The following is a 17,220-nucleotide window of genomic DNA, read 5'->3' as shown; positions in this document are numbered from 1 at the left end:
ATTACGTGGTATATAAATATAGTAATATAATAGTTATTTAGAAGACAGAAGTAGTAGGTAAGGTAAGTGGTGATACATGATATACATGATATAATATTGTATTGAGTAACATATATAGGTTGTTGTAATAATTACCAAAATCAGCTACATAACTTACTAGCAAAATCTAGTTGATAAGTAGGTGCCTTCGATAATAAGATGCCACAAAAAATGTCATAATAAGGAACTGCTAATAATTCGTTTTTACTATTTACAACTAGGTATAGTATTTTATTAATCTTTGGCAAAACACAAATTAATTGTATAGTTTTCATCTAGTTACATGTTACATTGATAAATGATAGGTACTAAATAATAAAAATAATAAATTGTAATTCAAACTAAAACACACTAAAAACTAAAATGTAAGACGATGATGATTGATGGCTATAGAATACCCACAATCTGCGCGTATGTGTATTGTGTAGGTAAATTGTATAAATTACTTAGATTACTTTAGCCGTCTTTAGGCAGTATATAAATATGTAAGTGCAGCCTACAGCCTACTATACGGTAGGTACTATAATATACCAGTGATGTGTGTTTCCCAACCTTAATATGTTACGGCAACCCACTAATTTAGTAATTGTTAGGTCGCAACCCCCACTGAAAAAAAGTTTATATTGCATAATATTATTAATCATAATATTTATACTATAATAAGCAATTTTATCATTTAATTTCAGTATAATGTAATGCTGAATAACGAATACCTAATTCTGTTAAGTAAAAGTATTATTTTTAAATTAAAATATTTTGGTGAAATATCTTAGGTAAGTAATACCTCAAAATCAACTTACCTATCTAGGTACCCTTATTAATAAAAACTGTTTTTTTTTTTATATACATGGTTTTTAGTATCAACTATTACAGCTCAAAAAAGTTACTTAAAAAACTATTATAATTATAATAATATGATAAATGATAGTAAATAAATCAAATAATAATCGTATTGTTGGTTTTAAATTTGGCAGAATAAATTTCACTTCTGAAATTCACGGCTCATTTTAGATGTTATTGTTATATAATATTTCCCAATGAGGTATGTATAATCTTAGTTAAGCTGATGCATATGTCATGCGTGACATCCAATTTGTTCCTTTGTTTTTTTTTTTTTTAATATTGGCCATAGCAGAAATTTCTTTTTCGCATATAGAAGTGGCAGGGAAAAGTAGAGTGAAAAGGTCTTTATTTTCAGCAGAATTAATGAAAGCTCTGGCCCCTGAATATTCATCAATCATCATGTATACTGCATCACACCGAATATACTTAAAAAACCAAATAAACCAAATAATACCTATATATATACTATACTACCTAATACCTATATATAATCAATATTAAAAAAGCTTTCTTACCAAAATCTTTTTAATTTTTAAGCGACGAGATTTTAAAAGTAAATTAAAGTTCTAAAACTAATTTTAGCATTACTGCAATATCATTATAATAAAAATACTCCTAATTTTTCTGTATTTTGCATGTGAACAACTTTCGATATTGTGTAATAATAAGTAATATAAGCAACTGGTGTACATTATTAAGTTCTTATAATATTCGATTATGTGACTTCACTATTTCCTTCAACCCTTGGCATACGAATACGACCAATTAACCATTTTCAAATCGGATTAATTGTTCTCTTCTTACACGTCGTGGTGACTAACTAAAATTATAAAATATTAATTTTGTGAAGAGGACTTTCACCACTGAAAAATATGCCTTGGAAACACGTTAAAGGTTAAAAACAGCAATCATGAAAATTGCAGAAGAGAATTTTATCCAGAAACGTAAGAATCCCGATTTTTTTATAAGTATGTTTATTGATTACCTAATCAGATAATTGTATAGAGATAATACTTCCAGGATAACCACTGATTTATATCAAATTATTAATTTACTTTATTGGAAAAGTAATATTATTAATTTGAAAAAATGTATATCCATAAAAATGAAAGGTAACCTTAGCCGACAGATTATTTGTATTTTGTCTATGTAGTGACTTAATTTACATATCATATATATATATATATTTATATTATATATATACTTATTAGTAAAACTGTTCTATGGCATAAAAAATCTTTAATATTTTTCTACAGTGTTCTATATTTTATGTGACAGGCGATTTCAGCATGAAATTTTAGTTAGGAAGGAAATTAGTAAATACCTTATATTGAATCATATATAACCTAAATTAATATAGTAATACGAATTAAAAATATTGCACTTTTTTTAATTTACTACTTCGTGTTCCATATTTATTATTGGCTTACTGCACACACAATTTAATTTTACTCCCTGCAGAAGAATGTATTAAAATGAATGTCAGAAATAGGTAGGCATGCAAAATTTATATTTTATACCTATACAATACTGCAATACCTATACCTAATCTTGAACATATTTGATTCAAACAATTATTCTAACAATTTCTAATTTTTTCGAGCCTATTTAATACTTCATCAAAGATGAATTTAATACATTTTAAAATGTATGCAGGTTCATTTTCATGAAATAAACATTCTTATTTTTGATATATTTTTTCATTTAACACAACTTCCTCAAAAAATGAATTTGATCAGTACAACAAGATTACAATAATTATTCTGAATTTAACATTCACAATAGTAGGTAGTAAATAAATTTTTATGTGCATAGGTATTTTATAAGACAATTATTCATTATAAGTGCAAATGATGTAGGTACGATGATTTAGTGAGTGTGGGTGAAAAGGAATTCTATTAATTTCTATTTTTTTAATGCTCTAAAATTTTTTCAAGTTCAATTCCCCTGACTATTATAGGTGTGTTTCTAGTTTCTATACATAATTGACTAATATAAAATTTAAAGTAATACAAAATATAATAAAGACAAATTATACGTTATCAAATAAAATTATGTTATTAATAGGGCTCGGATGTTGTTGCATTTGCAATTTTTTTTCTATTGTTCGGATTCGTTACTAAATAAATTATAAATTTGTTTCAAACGAGTACCAATTAATATAAAAAATTTTAAGTGCAACTTTTTGCAATTTTTTACCTTTTTTCAATTTTGTTGATTGTCGTTTTTTTCAATACAATTTTATATATTTTTTTATGTTTTCACTTTTGTTAGATTATACAGTGCAATAATTTTTAAGGTAAGGTAAGGTTTTTTAAAAAAACAAATCAAAAATAGTTTAAATAAAAAGTTTTAAATTTTGATAAAATTATTTGTAGATTTCTGAAAAAATAAGAAGACCGCACAATTTACCAGATTTTTAATGACAACTAACGAGAATTTGAATTTTTTCTATTATCAGTATTATCTACTCGTTTAAAATCTATCTAATAAAACTTTATATTACTTAATAAAATGACTTAATACATTTCATAAAATAATTTGTTAATATATTTTTTTATTGCAATTTTGAGTTTTTTTCACAGCAATAATGAAATCAATTTTATAAAATTTTTAGTGCAACAACATCCGAGCCCTAGTTAATGTATTACATATGCAATAATTCATAACAATAAAAAATCATCTTGTATTCTTATACCTATATAACTATCATAGTATTATTAAAATCTAAACACTTTTCAATTTACAAAATTCTAGTAACTCAAATATCATTATACATTAAAAAAAATTTTTTTAGCTTCAACATAATTATAGAACTAATTATTTTAAGAAATTATAAAGTATTATATTGAATGTCAGATGTATGTGTTGTCACTTGTAACCAGTTTAATAATTATTACCTGTCAAATATTTTGTATAATTTAAAGAAAAAGGTGAAATAATATGCATTAGCTTCAGTAAGTATCAATCTATTACCGGCTTACCACAATATTAATTATTTAGATGTACGGTTATAAAATAACATACTTGATTAATTATGAATGATTTAAAATTTAATTTTATCGTAAAACTATTTTAAGTAATAGCCGATAGGTAGTCATAATCAGGGCCGGATTGGTATATATCAGCTCATCGAGATTTTCCCTTCTAAGCGGCCCATTTACATATTCACTGTCCCAAAATTTGGGTCTCTATTATTTTTTATTAGTTTATTACGTCTAAAATCGATACAAACTTATTTACTTATTCTAACATGTATTTATTTTCACCCACACTCTGACACTACCGGCCTTAACTTTAAGCGGCCCACCGAGATTTTCTTGGTAGCTCGCCTAACCAATCCGGCTCTGGTCAAAATATAAATTTTATAACTACTACTTACGTTTTTCGACCTTGAATTTTTTTTTAACTTAGGAAAATAAGTAAAACAATAAGAATAAAATATAATACCGACATTCGGCATCACTAGTGCCAAAGAATTGATTTTTTTATAAATACCTACCTATATAATATAGGTACTAACTGTCACGATTGGCGTTGTCTGTGTAGAAAATTTGTTTATTTTGTTGATTAATATGTACTACTTAAGACTTAACTACTGGTTTTGTATAATTTCTCTATTAACAATATTATTAGTACTTTTTTCAGGGGCATAGAATCGTATTTATTAGAAATTTAGTTTAAACTTATAACTAATACCATCGCTACTAAACTGATAATGTCGCGCCATATGTTGATCTCAAGCGCATTGTCTATTATTATACCATAATTTAAAAAAATTAATTACTTAAATGTTAAATAATGTACTTATAAAATTTAAATTAACCTTAAAACCTACTCCACAATGTACTTTTTAGTTTAAAAAATATCCAAGATAATAGGATTTCTATTTCAAATTGATATAATCGATAAATTTGTAAAAAATGTACCTATATGTCAAATTTCAACTATAATTATAAAAGTATTTTAATATGTAACCATGGGCGTCCCGGGGGGGGGGGGAAGACAGGGCACTTGCCACCCCTGGAATTATGTTATTTCCACAGCAATTGGTAAAATTCTGGTATAATAATGTTTTTTAATGTTTTAATTGTACCTAATAATAATACCTACCTAATTGTAATAACGACGAAACACAATAATTTACTATGAATAAAATGTATAAAAAAATTTTCATTTATTTTTAAAATTAATTTTGCCCCCCTCTAGAAAAATTTCTGTGGACGCCCATGTATGTAACCAATGACAACCATTAAAATAAATATTTAGCTACATATAGGGATTAAAAAAATAAGCTATTAACATTAAATATAGTCCAAATTGTTTTCGATTTTCATCATAAATCTCAAAATCCTTGTGTGAGATAGGCTGACCTATGTATAGTCATGAATACATTTCATAAGAAATAATTAAGATAATATAGTAGGCATATTTGTTCAATGTATGCCACTTTTTTTATGACTGTCAAATGTTTACACCAAAAACTAATTAAATTTCTGGATGAAAGGTGATAACATAAATATAGGTTGATTACAAATTATTATTTGTCATATATCAAAAATACACAACTACTGTGTGTAAATGGCACATCACTGAACATATTTATATATTCAACAAAACAATACAATACAAATAAATAAATAATGAAAATTCAAACCGTTTTACAATTTGTTTTCAAAAAGTTTAATACACTCTGTTCATTATCTGATCTGATCACACACATAAACACACAAAAATTTTTAATCTAATATTATACAAACATTTGTATAATATATAATACATAATATATATATATTATACATAAGAAAAGAGTAAAAAACACAATGTATATTATTATCATAACAAAATACAATATTTTTCAACTATACTTAAGATATTTTAAATTCTATCTGTTGACAGTAGGTAAGACATAAGGGAAGAAGTTATGGTTAAAATATTTGGATTAAAAAAAGCGCAATATCCTTGTTCAGATATATTCGTATATAAATTTGTATGTTTAAATAGCCATTAACTAATAGTTTTAAATAATAATAATAATAATAATAATACATTCAAATGACAAACATATTACAGAAATGTATAAAAATAGATAACAAATGTATTAAAAGTATAATATATTTACATATGAATTAAAAAAATTATAAATGAAAGAAACTACAGTATTATTTCTAACATATTAACTCTGAATTTATCTTAACACAATAATGTGATGCTCAGTATGGTAAAAGGTATATGGGATAAAGTTACTGAAGTATCGATTGCATTTTAATGGTAGTATTTAAGAATCAGAAAACAGGTTGAGCATTTGTACAATTGATTATTATAAAATTTGAAATAATTAAAGCTGAGTTATTATAAAATTGGCACTTGAGTTTTTTTTATATATATATAAGTTATTTTATTTATATTCAAATTCGCATAAGCACCCTGTTTATCATAAAAAAGTTGTACTGTTTTTTTTTTATTTTAATAAAAAACATTTTTTTGAAGAAATGTTAATACATTATTTGGTAAATATATTCTATCATAAAAAAAAAAACAAACATTGTTATGTTGTTGTTTTAAATAACAAGTGAAGTTTTGTTAGAATTTCCTATGATAATAGTATGCAATAACTACAATGATTGTATCACAAAATAATATTGTGTCTGAATATTGTAAGATATTTATTTATCAATTTATAAAATTAAAACTATTAAATGCATGATAGGAAAATAAAAAATGTAAATTAATACAAGACCATTCCAATTTTATCGTAAATGATTGTTAAAACTTTATATAAATGTTTATTTTTTACCAAATAATATTTAAATATTTTAATGGGAATTGATTATGATTTCTTACTGTAATGCTGTAATGTTTGGTCATAGATATGAGTAATATTAGATATTTCAATAATAAAAGTATGTTTTAAAATGCAATAGATATTATATATAATCAAAATATCAATGCATAAATATTATTTAAATTATTGTATTTGATATCATATTACGGACAGAATGAAAACTAAAATAATAATTGGGTTACTATTTTATAATTAATAAATTTAATTTAAGGTATAGCAAAGTAATGCAATTTCGTTGTTAAAAGTAAAATATATATTAAATTAATCAAAAACGCTTATCAAAAAAAATTAATAAGTTTAAAATATTTTATGTTGAATTTAAGTTTTTCAAATTTTTTTTATACAAGCACTTAGTTGCAATATCTTATAAATAAATGGGCTTCTTTTTTAAAATAAACAATATTTATAATTTACAGTCAAAATTGTCTCTGTTATCAAAGTTATATAGATCATTTTGAATTCTAACAGCACAAAAACATTATTATAGTTTCATAAAAACTATTTGTATTCAACCCAGCATTTATTTATTTGCAATAATATTATATTGTTTCCAATATTTATTGTAACGCTTATTAAAAGACTAGAGATTCATGGAATAGCTAAATTTGTTTGGAAGCACATTTTTAATTAAAAGTTCTAGATGTTGATAGAAATTTAATATTGTTTTGTAGCTAACATAATTGTCTATAATCAGACAATTGAAAGTTTCAAAACTATTAATCAATGTTTTTAACTAAAAAAAATTGTATTTATGCGTAAATGAACAATTCAACCAAACAACTAGTATTTGTTGAACATTATTTTTAGTTGGGAATAATTATTCAAATTATTCAATAAGAATTTAGTAAATTAACATTGTGTGTTAATAAAAAGTGCTGAAAGAATACAAATAATAATATAGCTCATTATAAATTAAAGGACAATTACAAATTGAGAGAAAAAGGAACATAGCTTAATATATTATATCGATAATAATTTTTTTTAAAACACACACTGAAGACTAGAGAAAAGTAGAATTGTAACCACTTTGAGCATGTTATTTTGTAATTAAATAATGTAAATTGTTATAAATATATCAAATATAACCGGAATACACCGAGTTTATCTCAAAGTTCCTTATAATTGTTTAAAAAAATATTGTTAAATCATACAATTAGTCATCATCGTCATTAGTGTCCACATATTCTGTATCATTATCTTTGGTTTCCACATCATTTTGGTCATTATTTTTTAGAACAAGAGAATCACCACTATCTTTGGCTGCATCAGTAGTATCTTCAGCTGCACGAGCTTCTAAAGCTCTAATACGGTTTTCATGTTTGACGATCATGGCTTTTAACTTCCGAATTTCCTCTTTAAATTCTTTCACAATATCATCCTAAAAGTAAATAATACTTAATATAAAAAATTTACAAAAACTTGATGTACATAAAAAAAATGATTTTATGACTGGTTGCATAAACAATGAAATTGCTAAAAATTTAGTGAACCAATAATAAGCTAATAATACTTAAGAATAATGGCTAATGATAAGTCCGTTATATTTTTAGTTAAGTACATAAATTATTGATAAAAAACCTATCACATCTTAATTCTTCGACATAATAATCAACCTAAGACAAGTGTTCACCAATGCAGTGAAAAATAACTGCTACAACCTAAAGCATACTAATCGCAATTACATTTTGCACTACGACCACACTACCAACTGCTTTGGTAGACATCCAACCTAACACAACTATTAGTTAATAAAAATTACTTAACAATATTTTAAATGTTATTATTATTACTAACTGGAATTGATTGCTGTGGCTGATTAAATTGTGGTTTAGCTACTGGTGGTGCTGTTGTACTGTTTGAACTGGACTTGACTGTTTTATTTGCTGATGGTTTATCCAATATATTTGGCTTTTTAGCAACCTTCATTTCAGAAGCAGTAGGTAATCGTGTTGGCTGATGATAATCTTTCAATGATATGAGAATAGGTTCAGCATCTTGACCATTAAACCAATCTTCAGCATCTATAGCAGGAATATCTCCAATAGTATCTGGGTATAAATCTTCTTGAAATAACTCTGACTAAAAATATAAAAATCAATTAAAATTTTTAAGTTTAAAAAATAAAAAATAAAATAAGTTACCTTTCTTGGAACTGTCATGCTTATTGCTTGACAGAGTCCAGAATTATTTAAACGATAAAACTTTGATATTTCACAAATGGATACATCACAACCACGTTTCGGCATCATACCAATTCCTCGTTGAGGATCCGGTGTTTGGAACGTATTAATGTAATGGACAAATGGATGCTCTGCAGTTATTTCAAAATATCGAATAACACTATCCCCCTAAAAATATATATTTATTAATATGTATCTTACAAATAATAAAACATCATTAAAAGTAGCACATTACCTTGCCACACAAGTAAATCATACTAGTATCAGGATCATACAGCGGAAACATGACACCATTGCTTGTATCTAATTCAACCATAACAATAGGATCATCTAGTTTTTCAGGAGATCTCAATGAATACTGTCTTTCAGAAAGTTTACTAAAACCAGTTGTAAATATAAGGCCTCCTTTTAAAAATATACCTCTAGATGCTTTGCTACCTTCATGACATATTGCTTCCTAAAATAATTATAAATAAATATAAATATTATTAATTAATTAACTAAAATGTATACCTGCAGAATTTCTCCACTTCTTGGATTAATTAGCCTCAGCTTTTTATCTTTACATGTTGTCAGTAATTGTGATCCGTCAAAATTCCATGAAGCACTAAATACGATATCTGGATGACAGTCAATATGAATAAGTGGTTCACCAACACCAACATTCCAAATTACCACTTGATTATCAGATCCTATAAATAAAACAATTATAAATATTACATTTTACAATTTTACAATAAATAATTCATAACTAAGGAGAAAAAAATTACCAGCAGATAATAAAATATTTCGAGCTGTTGGGTGCCATAAAACCAGACCAACTCTCCTTTGATGATAAATTAAATCTACTACTGACTCAGTCAATGTCCTACATAAAAAATTGATTTTCAAATAAAATAAAATAATTTCAAAAATAAAATGAAAATGTACACATACCGTGAAATTCCACCGTCGGGAATTTGCCAAACTTTTACCACACAATCTTCAGAACCGCTAGCAATTACATTATCGTTATGAGGACACCAGGCTATGTCCAACACTGGGCCTTTGTGACCACCAACTACAGGTTGGTCAGCGGGTAATCGACCAGTCTAAAAAAGCATTTATCTTGGAGTTAATATTATTCCAAGTGATAAAAAAATAATTAAATGAATTTCGATTATTTAATATTGATATTTTCTTTTGTAATTCCATTTTGTATAAAATTAGCAAGTGTGTAATAACAAAAATAGTCATATTCAGATGTAGGATAAAGATTCGGGCATAGGTGAGGTCATGAGGATATCCATTCTTCTCCATTTAGAGTGAACAACAAGTATTTAAATATGGAAATTATTTATAAATAAAGTATGTTTAATTTTACGTAGAAAATAAGCTTTTTAAGGAATGAGCTAACTTCTTGAAACTGTTCTGTAAAGCTAGCCACATTTTAATAAAACATAGTATTGGTAATTTAACAAAAATTCCTTTTGAAAATAGCTATAGCTAGTACACGTCTTCTATAAATAATTAGCCTGAAATCTATCATAAACCTAAAACAAAATATTTAGTTACAATAGCGAAGTTTAAAATAAATTATTTTATTCTTAAAATAAATTTAGAACCGAAATAGTTTCCTTTCACAAAATATTTAATAATAATACATAATATAATTTATAAGAACCACTCAAAGATTCATTAAAAATATTTTCTGTAGAAACCCTAATCAATCTAATAATAACATATGGCGTTGCAACTGGGGAAGTTCGATTTTCCATAATATTCAAGATCTATTGATCTATATATTATTTTTACATAATATAATATGAAGTTACACTGTTACACAAATAACCTTGAATTCAAATAAAAATTATTAATTACAATATCTAAAACTAAGAATTTAATTAAGATAAATTTCAAAAAATATTTGTTGTGTATTATATAAATAACTACATCAATTAATTCAATCTTGTCAGCAACTTTCAAAATTTAAATATGAGTAAGCAATCTAACAAATTGTTTGAATATTTTCTGATGTATACTAATACAAATTATAGGTAAACATTTTCAACCTTTAAGAGGACGCCACACCCGCATGTGTTGTCTTCGTCGTACAAGTGCGTAGCATAGCAAATTTTACGCTCAGCAGATCACGTTTATCTCCGTTATTTTAAAATTTAGAGTGAATTGACCTATTATAAAAATTAAAGGCAAGATTATTACCGAGTGCATCTCATAGGCTTTTTATTATATTTTAATATTAAAGCGAGTAATGAGTATTTTAAAATTGAAAATAATTTTTATATCTAAAAATACTCATAACTCGGCTTAAAATTAAAATATAATAAAAAGCCTATGAGATGCACTCGGTAATAATCTTGCCTTTAATTTTTATAATAGGTCAATTCATTCTAAATTTTAAAATAACGGAGATAAACGTGATCTGCTGAGTGTAAAATTTGCTATGCTACGCACTTGTACGACGGAGACAACACATGCGGGTTTGGGGTCCTCTTAATATTTTTCAATTATAACAAAATCACTAACATTGCTTTTGTTAAATTTCTTATTTTTAAGCTACATTCATCAAATGAGAACATTAAAAAAAAATTATAATGTCAAAATAAACAATTTAAAAACCACTAACGTATGCTTCACTCAGAATCAAAAATGTATACACATTACACAGTAACTATATATATATAGTACTTTGAGTTTATAAATATACGTTTACATTAACTTGTGTAACTCAAACAAACAAAAAACACAACTGTTATGGACGGAATGGTTTTATAAATTATGATTTATAAAGTATCCAACCACATAGGTATTACAAAATAAGTAATGATACAAAAAAATACTATAAGGAAACTATATAATCTGTTCTATTGTTTTGAATTAACAAAAAAAATAAAAAATAGTTTAATAAGTGTACACACGTCATATCTTAGTGATATGAGTCACTTCTAGTAAAAATCGGTATAAATGTACCATCGATAACTATGTAAAATAAATTATTTCATACTAATGTAGTAATGTACAATATGAATGATGATAATGATTTTATTTTGTTCCAAGTACATGATTATATTTGTAAATAATATATTAATGTAACATAGTGCATGTTATGTCTCATGTAATAAATAATAATATTCCTCAATATAACATTAAAAACAATAACATCAATGCAATTAGAATACCAATTTTTCAATGCACAAATACGAATTCTATCAAAATGCAAAAAATATGGTACATTATTATTATTCTTTCGTAGAACGCCATTGAAATAATTGAATACAATATAAACGAATAGTTTAAATAACAAAACATGGGCTAGCATTGTTCATTTAATTTATATAGGTAGGGGGTCCATCATTTTTATTCTATCCATATTCTTATTTCTTGGCAATATGTTTGTATGGACCATGAATATTAATTATGACGTCATTCCATTAAGATAAATACATTGAAAATGTACTGAATGAAAGTAATTGGCCAGTATAGCCGTAATATTGTTAAAATGCACAGTTATTTTATAAATTTTTATTTAAATATATTTTTATCTATATGTTAAAAATTATAACTAACAATAATAGTATAGTATACAGTATACCTATATGATATATCCTATATTAAATATTTTTAAACACATTTTACAACTCTTTAATATGTGTCAATTTAACTAATTAAGAAAAGTAATATTTTTAATAGGATAAATAGTAACTACCATGTTATTACAATAATATATTATACTATTGTTTCTTAACCAACAAAATTATATTTATTAAAAAATATCGATATTGAATAATACTACAAATTGAGTGCAAGGAAAAATTGGCATTTTGCACACGGCAACTGTTCAAATGTATTTTTGATGATTTTAATCTCCTGAGAGAACTTTAAATATAGAAATCATAATGAACAGTTATTATGTATAAATAATTTTAGGCTTACAACGTCACTGAGTGGGGTTGCCCTGATTATGTCGAGTGCTGACCACAGAAAATAAACGAATCAAAATAAATACAAGGCACCGTACAGACTTATTAATTACGATGTTATTGGATGTTTGTCTTAAAAATATGGATGAACTCAGCTAAAGTTTTGTATACTTATAAGTTATAAGCATTAATATGCATAAAATAGATTTTACAGTTGTGAATTTTGCCATCATGAGCTAGGTAGTAGGTACTATAACGAGCCGTGACTCATTTTTTTTTTAATCTAGTCGCAAATCAATTACGAATAGGATAACTTGAGTCAACATTTATTTATGCATTGATTATTAATCTTTTTTTAATATCCACTTAACGGAAATCATAATTGTTAATTAATTTAATTAATTTTTTAAAAAGAGATTTCCAGATCTGTAGCTTAAGTTTCCCAAAAACAATTTTTATTAAATAAAAATAATATAAAAAATATATTATCAAGTATTTATCAAATCTAATACCTATATATTATAATTTTCAATTGTAAATAAAATCTATGCATAAATTAATTTTTTTATTGCCTTTTAGTCAGGGACTATAAGACAGCTTGACAATTATTTCAAGTATACTTAATTTATATATAAACTAACTTACATTTTTATATAACACTAAAAATATAAATTTTTTGTTATAACAAAACTATATTTTAAAATCCTATCAAAATATTTGTTTTCTAAAACAGTAATAATTTTATAAAAATAAATTAATAAATTACAATAAAAGTTGTTGACAAAAAAAAAAAAACTGTTGAAAATGTAGGTATATACAATTTTTTATTTCCTTCTAGAAATAGATATCGTATAATATCTTACAATGATTATAATATTATAATATCATAACAAGATAGTCAACAACTATATCCCAACAATATTAAATTATTATATTGATACATTTATCGATAATATTATTTGTTTCTGATGTAGTTGCTACTTGTGTAGCTACTTTACTATGACATCATATTTAATTACGATAGATATACAAATCATCAAATTACAATGCATATTTGGTGTCGATGATAAAGTTCACATAGAATAGAAATAACTAAAACATCATTCCAATTTACTACTTAAATTTCAATTTAATGATGAAATTAAATCCACAATGTAAACTATCTTGTTAATAAAAAGATAAAATTTATATTTAATTCTTTATTATTATTTGTGGTTTAAAAAAATTACATTAATAACTATCATATTCAACCCAAAATAATCTGTAAGTACCAATTTATGCCAACAATATACTTATAATTTTCTTTTACTTTTTTCCTATGAATAGTAAAATTAGTTTTAGTTTGGCATACTTTCGATCTAATTAGCAATTTTGTTTTGTTTTTATTCTAATGATAATGAACTAATAAAGAAAATAATAAAAGCCTGGATAACTAATTTTAAAAGAAAAATTTGAGAACAGATTCATGGGAATGAGAAATAAGTTCTGGTTTTGATTGATATGTATCTATAAATATGAAACATTTATAATTACTTCTTCACTAGTACCTAATTTAGTTATATTTTATTTTAATATAAGTACCAATAGTAAGAACATCATCCTCAATTTCTATGCGTAATTATTTAACATATATACATAAACTTTCAAATTTAAAAATTTTGGATAACTTACCTTTGAAAGAGGTAACACAATAAAAGCGCCTCCACCAGCTGATTCAACAATACAGGCTACAAATTTTGGATTCACTGCACAAAATGTGGAATCCCAAGAAGATTTGGACACTCGAATATTGTCATAACAATATTCACGTTTTAGAGCTGTGCCATAAACATGACGAAACTTACTACTTCTTACTTTAAAAGACATCTGTAAATAAACAAAATTATTAAAAATTAAATTATTGAACAGCATAAGGATAAGCCAACATCTAAATTATTTTAAATGCAATATAGACATACAAATAATAAATACTTATTTTTTCCTCAAATATCATTATGTTTAATGTCATTCATGGTTTTGATAAATTGTACAACAAAATATGTATGACTGACCACGGTGTGCAAGTGTAATGTACCTGACCAGACTGTTTAATATGTAGGAACTTATAAGTTGTAAACTCATTGTAAAATACTTCTAAAAAGCATATTTAAGAAGGTTGAAAACCATAATTTGGACTTGAATTCATGGTTACAATAGGTAATTTCCCCAAAAAATTAGTAGTACACAATTATTATTAAAAACCTATAACACATGTGTAATTGTAAACTTGATCACACATATTAAATGTTAAAGTTACACAAACAATTTGAAAAATCGAATTTGATAAGAAAAATCATATAACATTTAGTATCATTATTTTTTTGTAAATAAATGCATTTATAAGAACTATAATGTACACGAGCGCCTGTGATAATTTTTTCTCAAAATGTATAACACAATTATCTCCAACTTTATAACAAAACCTTACATAAGACTGGATTTAACTTCAAAATCTAAATCTACTTAAAAATATTATGTGATGGCTTTGAATATGTATGAATACTACTCTTGTTTCAGTATAAAAATTCAATCAGCCTATGTATTAATTATTTACATTATAATTTTGTTTAAATTTGTATTTACTACCTAACTCAATCATAGATGTCAAATTAAATTAACTAGTGAACATTATGTTGTGGGTTTTCCATAAAAAAATATCCACAATAATATTCACATAGGTAATTCAGTTAATTTAAATAATATCTAAAAGGTGATCAGATAAATTCAGAGAATATTTGGTTTTTGAACAAAATTTGTTTAAATGAATCGAATCATATCTAAAATTAAAAATGTATAAATAAAAACTGAGAACCAATAAATTTAATGATTTCCTACAATACCTATCTAAACGTTCTTTTCCATTTCCCAATAAAATTAATGAAGGAATAAAATAAATAACTACATACAAATTAGTAATGATTGCTTATAGAAATTAATTTTAAACATTTTGCAGGTTTTCAAAATATTGACTCTCGATAATAATTAACCAGACAATTATAATCTCTACAGTTGGTTTTTTTTTTTGGTAAAAACTAAAAAGTGAACTTTAATTATTCTTAAGTTTGCTAATCCTTGAGCTTGTCCTTATGCCAAAAAATTTGTGTAAATAGACAGATGTCCTCTACATTTTTGTCATTGACAAATATTCATCAAGATTCAAACGGATTCAAAAAAAAAAAAAAAATGAACGAGCAACTAACAGACAAGTATGACAATCTGGTCGGCATTTTATATTCCAATTATCATTTATCAAGTATACACGTTGATCAATAGGAATGAAATAAAATTGACACACAGAGAAACTCGTAGTGAGTAATCTGAAAACAGTGTAACATGACTCACGCCCTCGGGCAACATTTTAGTAAGCTATATGTATTTAAACACACAATATTAATAATGATAATACCGCAACCTAGGCACATAATTCCTATTGGATCAAAAAAATGATTCCATTTGACTTGGGCACAACTACAGTATAATTTATTACAAGACAAATCGCTTAACGTAAACTCACCTCGGTGACTCATGCAACGGGAATTTCTCTCGAGTATAATCTGTACAATATTTGATATATTATTTTCCCGGCGTTATCTCGGAAACTGCTAACGGAGCTCCGGCGGTCCAGCCAAGTGTATGTGTATAGCGTCAGCCGTGAGTGTGTGCGTGTGGCGGAGACGTGAGGTGTGTAAAGCGGTCCGCTAGCGGATGAGAATAATATTATATTATTTTGAAAAGTATCAAAGTTCGCGTGATATCGTCGATCAACGGAATCACACGACGATATTATTTATATAGTAATAAATTGTTATAATGTGTGCGAGTTGACAAAAAAAAAAATAAATAAATAAATACTTAAAACCAAATAAATATTACAGACGGACAAGATAACCGGAACGTCGTTTCAACCGCGCGATGCGGGGGGAGAAGGCAATATTAAGCAACGGCTGAACGGCGCGGCGAACTGGCCGTGAATCGGAGGGAAAAAAAAAGGTCCCCGTCTAATATCACTGAATCACTCTACCATATTTGGCGTTTGCGAGTTGGAAACGCGACGGCTGGCTACTGAGTCGGTGAGACGGATGGACGGCCGGGGGTCGTCCGCCGGTTTATTTACAATCAACGACGCACGGGCCAGTGCGACATCGAGCGCCACGGCCGCAGTGCCGCCAACGTCACGGGACCCCCACGCGAGCGGCGGCATCGCGGTAAAGCGGTAAACGTAAGCAGGCTACGGTTGACGCGGTTGATGCCCGTGGTCGTCGTTGTCGCGCACGTCTGACGCGAATAATGTATTTATGAACATGTAGAAATACTAGAAATGTAGAAATGTAGAATAATACGATAAACTCAATGA

General features: G+C 26.1%; 1 protein-coding gene across 1 annotated transcript; it reads right to left on the bottom strand.

The window, feature by feature from the left end:
- Positions 1 to 5,460: 5,460 nt before the first annotated feature.
- Positions 5,461 to 16,940, bottom strand: coro (protein coronin). Its single transcript, XM_089228716.1, has 9 exons — positions 16,381 to 16,940; positions 14,499 to 14,693; positions 9,844 to 9,998; positions 9,678 to 9,775; positions 9,421 to 9,599; positions 9,143 to 9,364; positions 8,869 to 9,075; positions 8,522 to 8,806; positions 5,461 to 8,105 (listed from the first exon to the last, which is right to left on the bottom strand). Exons 2-9 carry the CDS (start codon positions 14,691 to 14,693, stop codon positions 7,881 to 7,883), a joined length of 1,566 nt encoding a protein of 521 aa, XP_089084842.1. The 5' UTR covers positions 16,381 to 16,940; the 3' UTR covers positions 5,461 to 7,880.
- Positions 16,941 to 17,220: the final 280 nt, after the last annotated feature.

This window comes from Diuraphis noxia, unplaced genomic scaffold, assembly GCF_037042655.1.
Source record: "Diuraphis noxia isolate RWA-SAM2 unplaced genomic scaffold, SU_Dnox_SAM2 contig0005, whole genome shotgun sequence".
NCBI lineage: Eukaryota > Metazoa > Arthropoda > Insecta > Hemiptera > Aphididae > Diuraphis > Diuraphis noxia.
The sequence above is the reverse complement of the archived record's forward strand: the minus strand, read 5'-3'. Positions and strand labels throughout refer to the sequence as shown.

Coding starts and splice junctions, on each gene's coding strand:
- coro (XM_089228716.1), bottom strand. CDS start 14,693: ATGTCTTTTAAAGTAAGAAGTAGTAAGTTTCGTCATGTTTATGGCACA. Junction 9,365..9,420: donor GAAGTGGAGAAATTCTGCAG/GTATACATTTTA, acceptor TAATTATTTTAG/GAAGCAATATGTCATGAAGG. Junction 8,807..8,868: donor GCATGACAGTTCCAAGAAAG/GTAACTTATTTT, acceptor TTATATTTTTAG/TCAGAGTTATTTCAAGAAGA.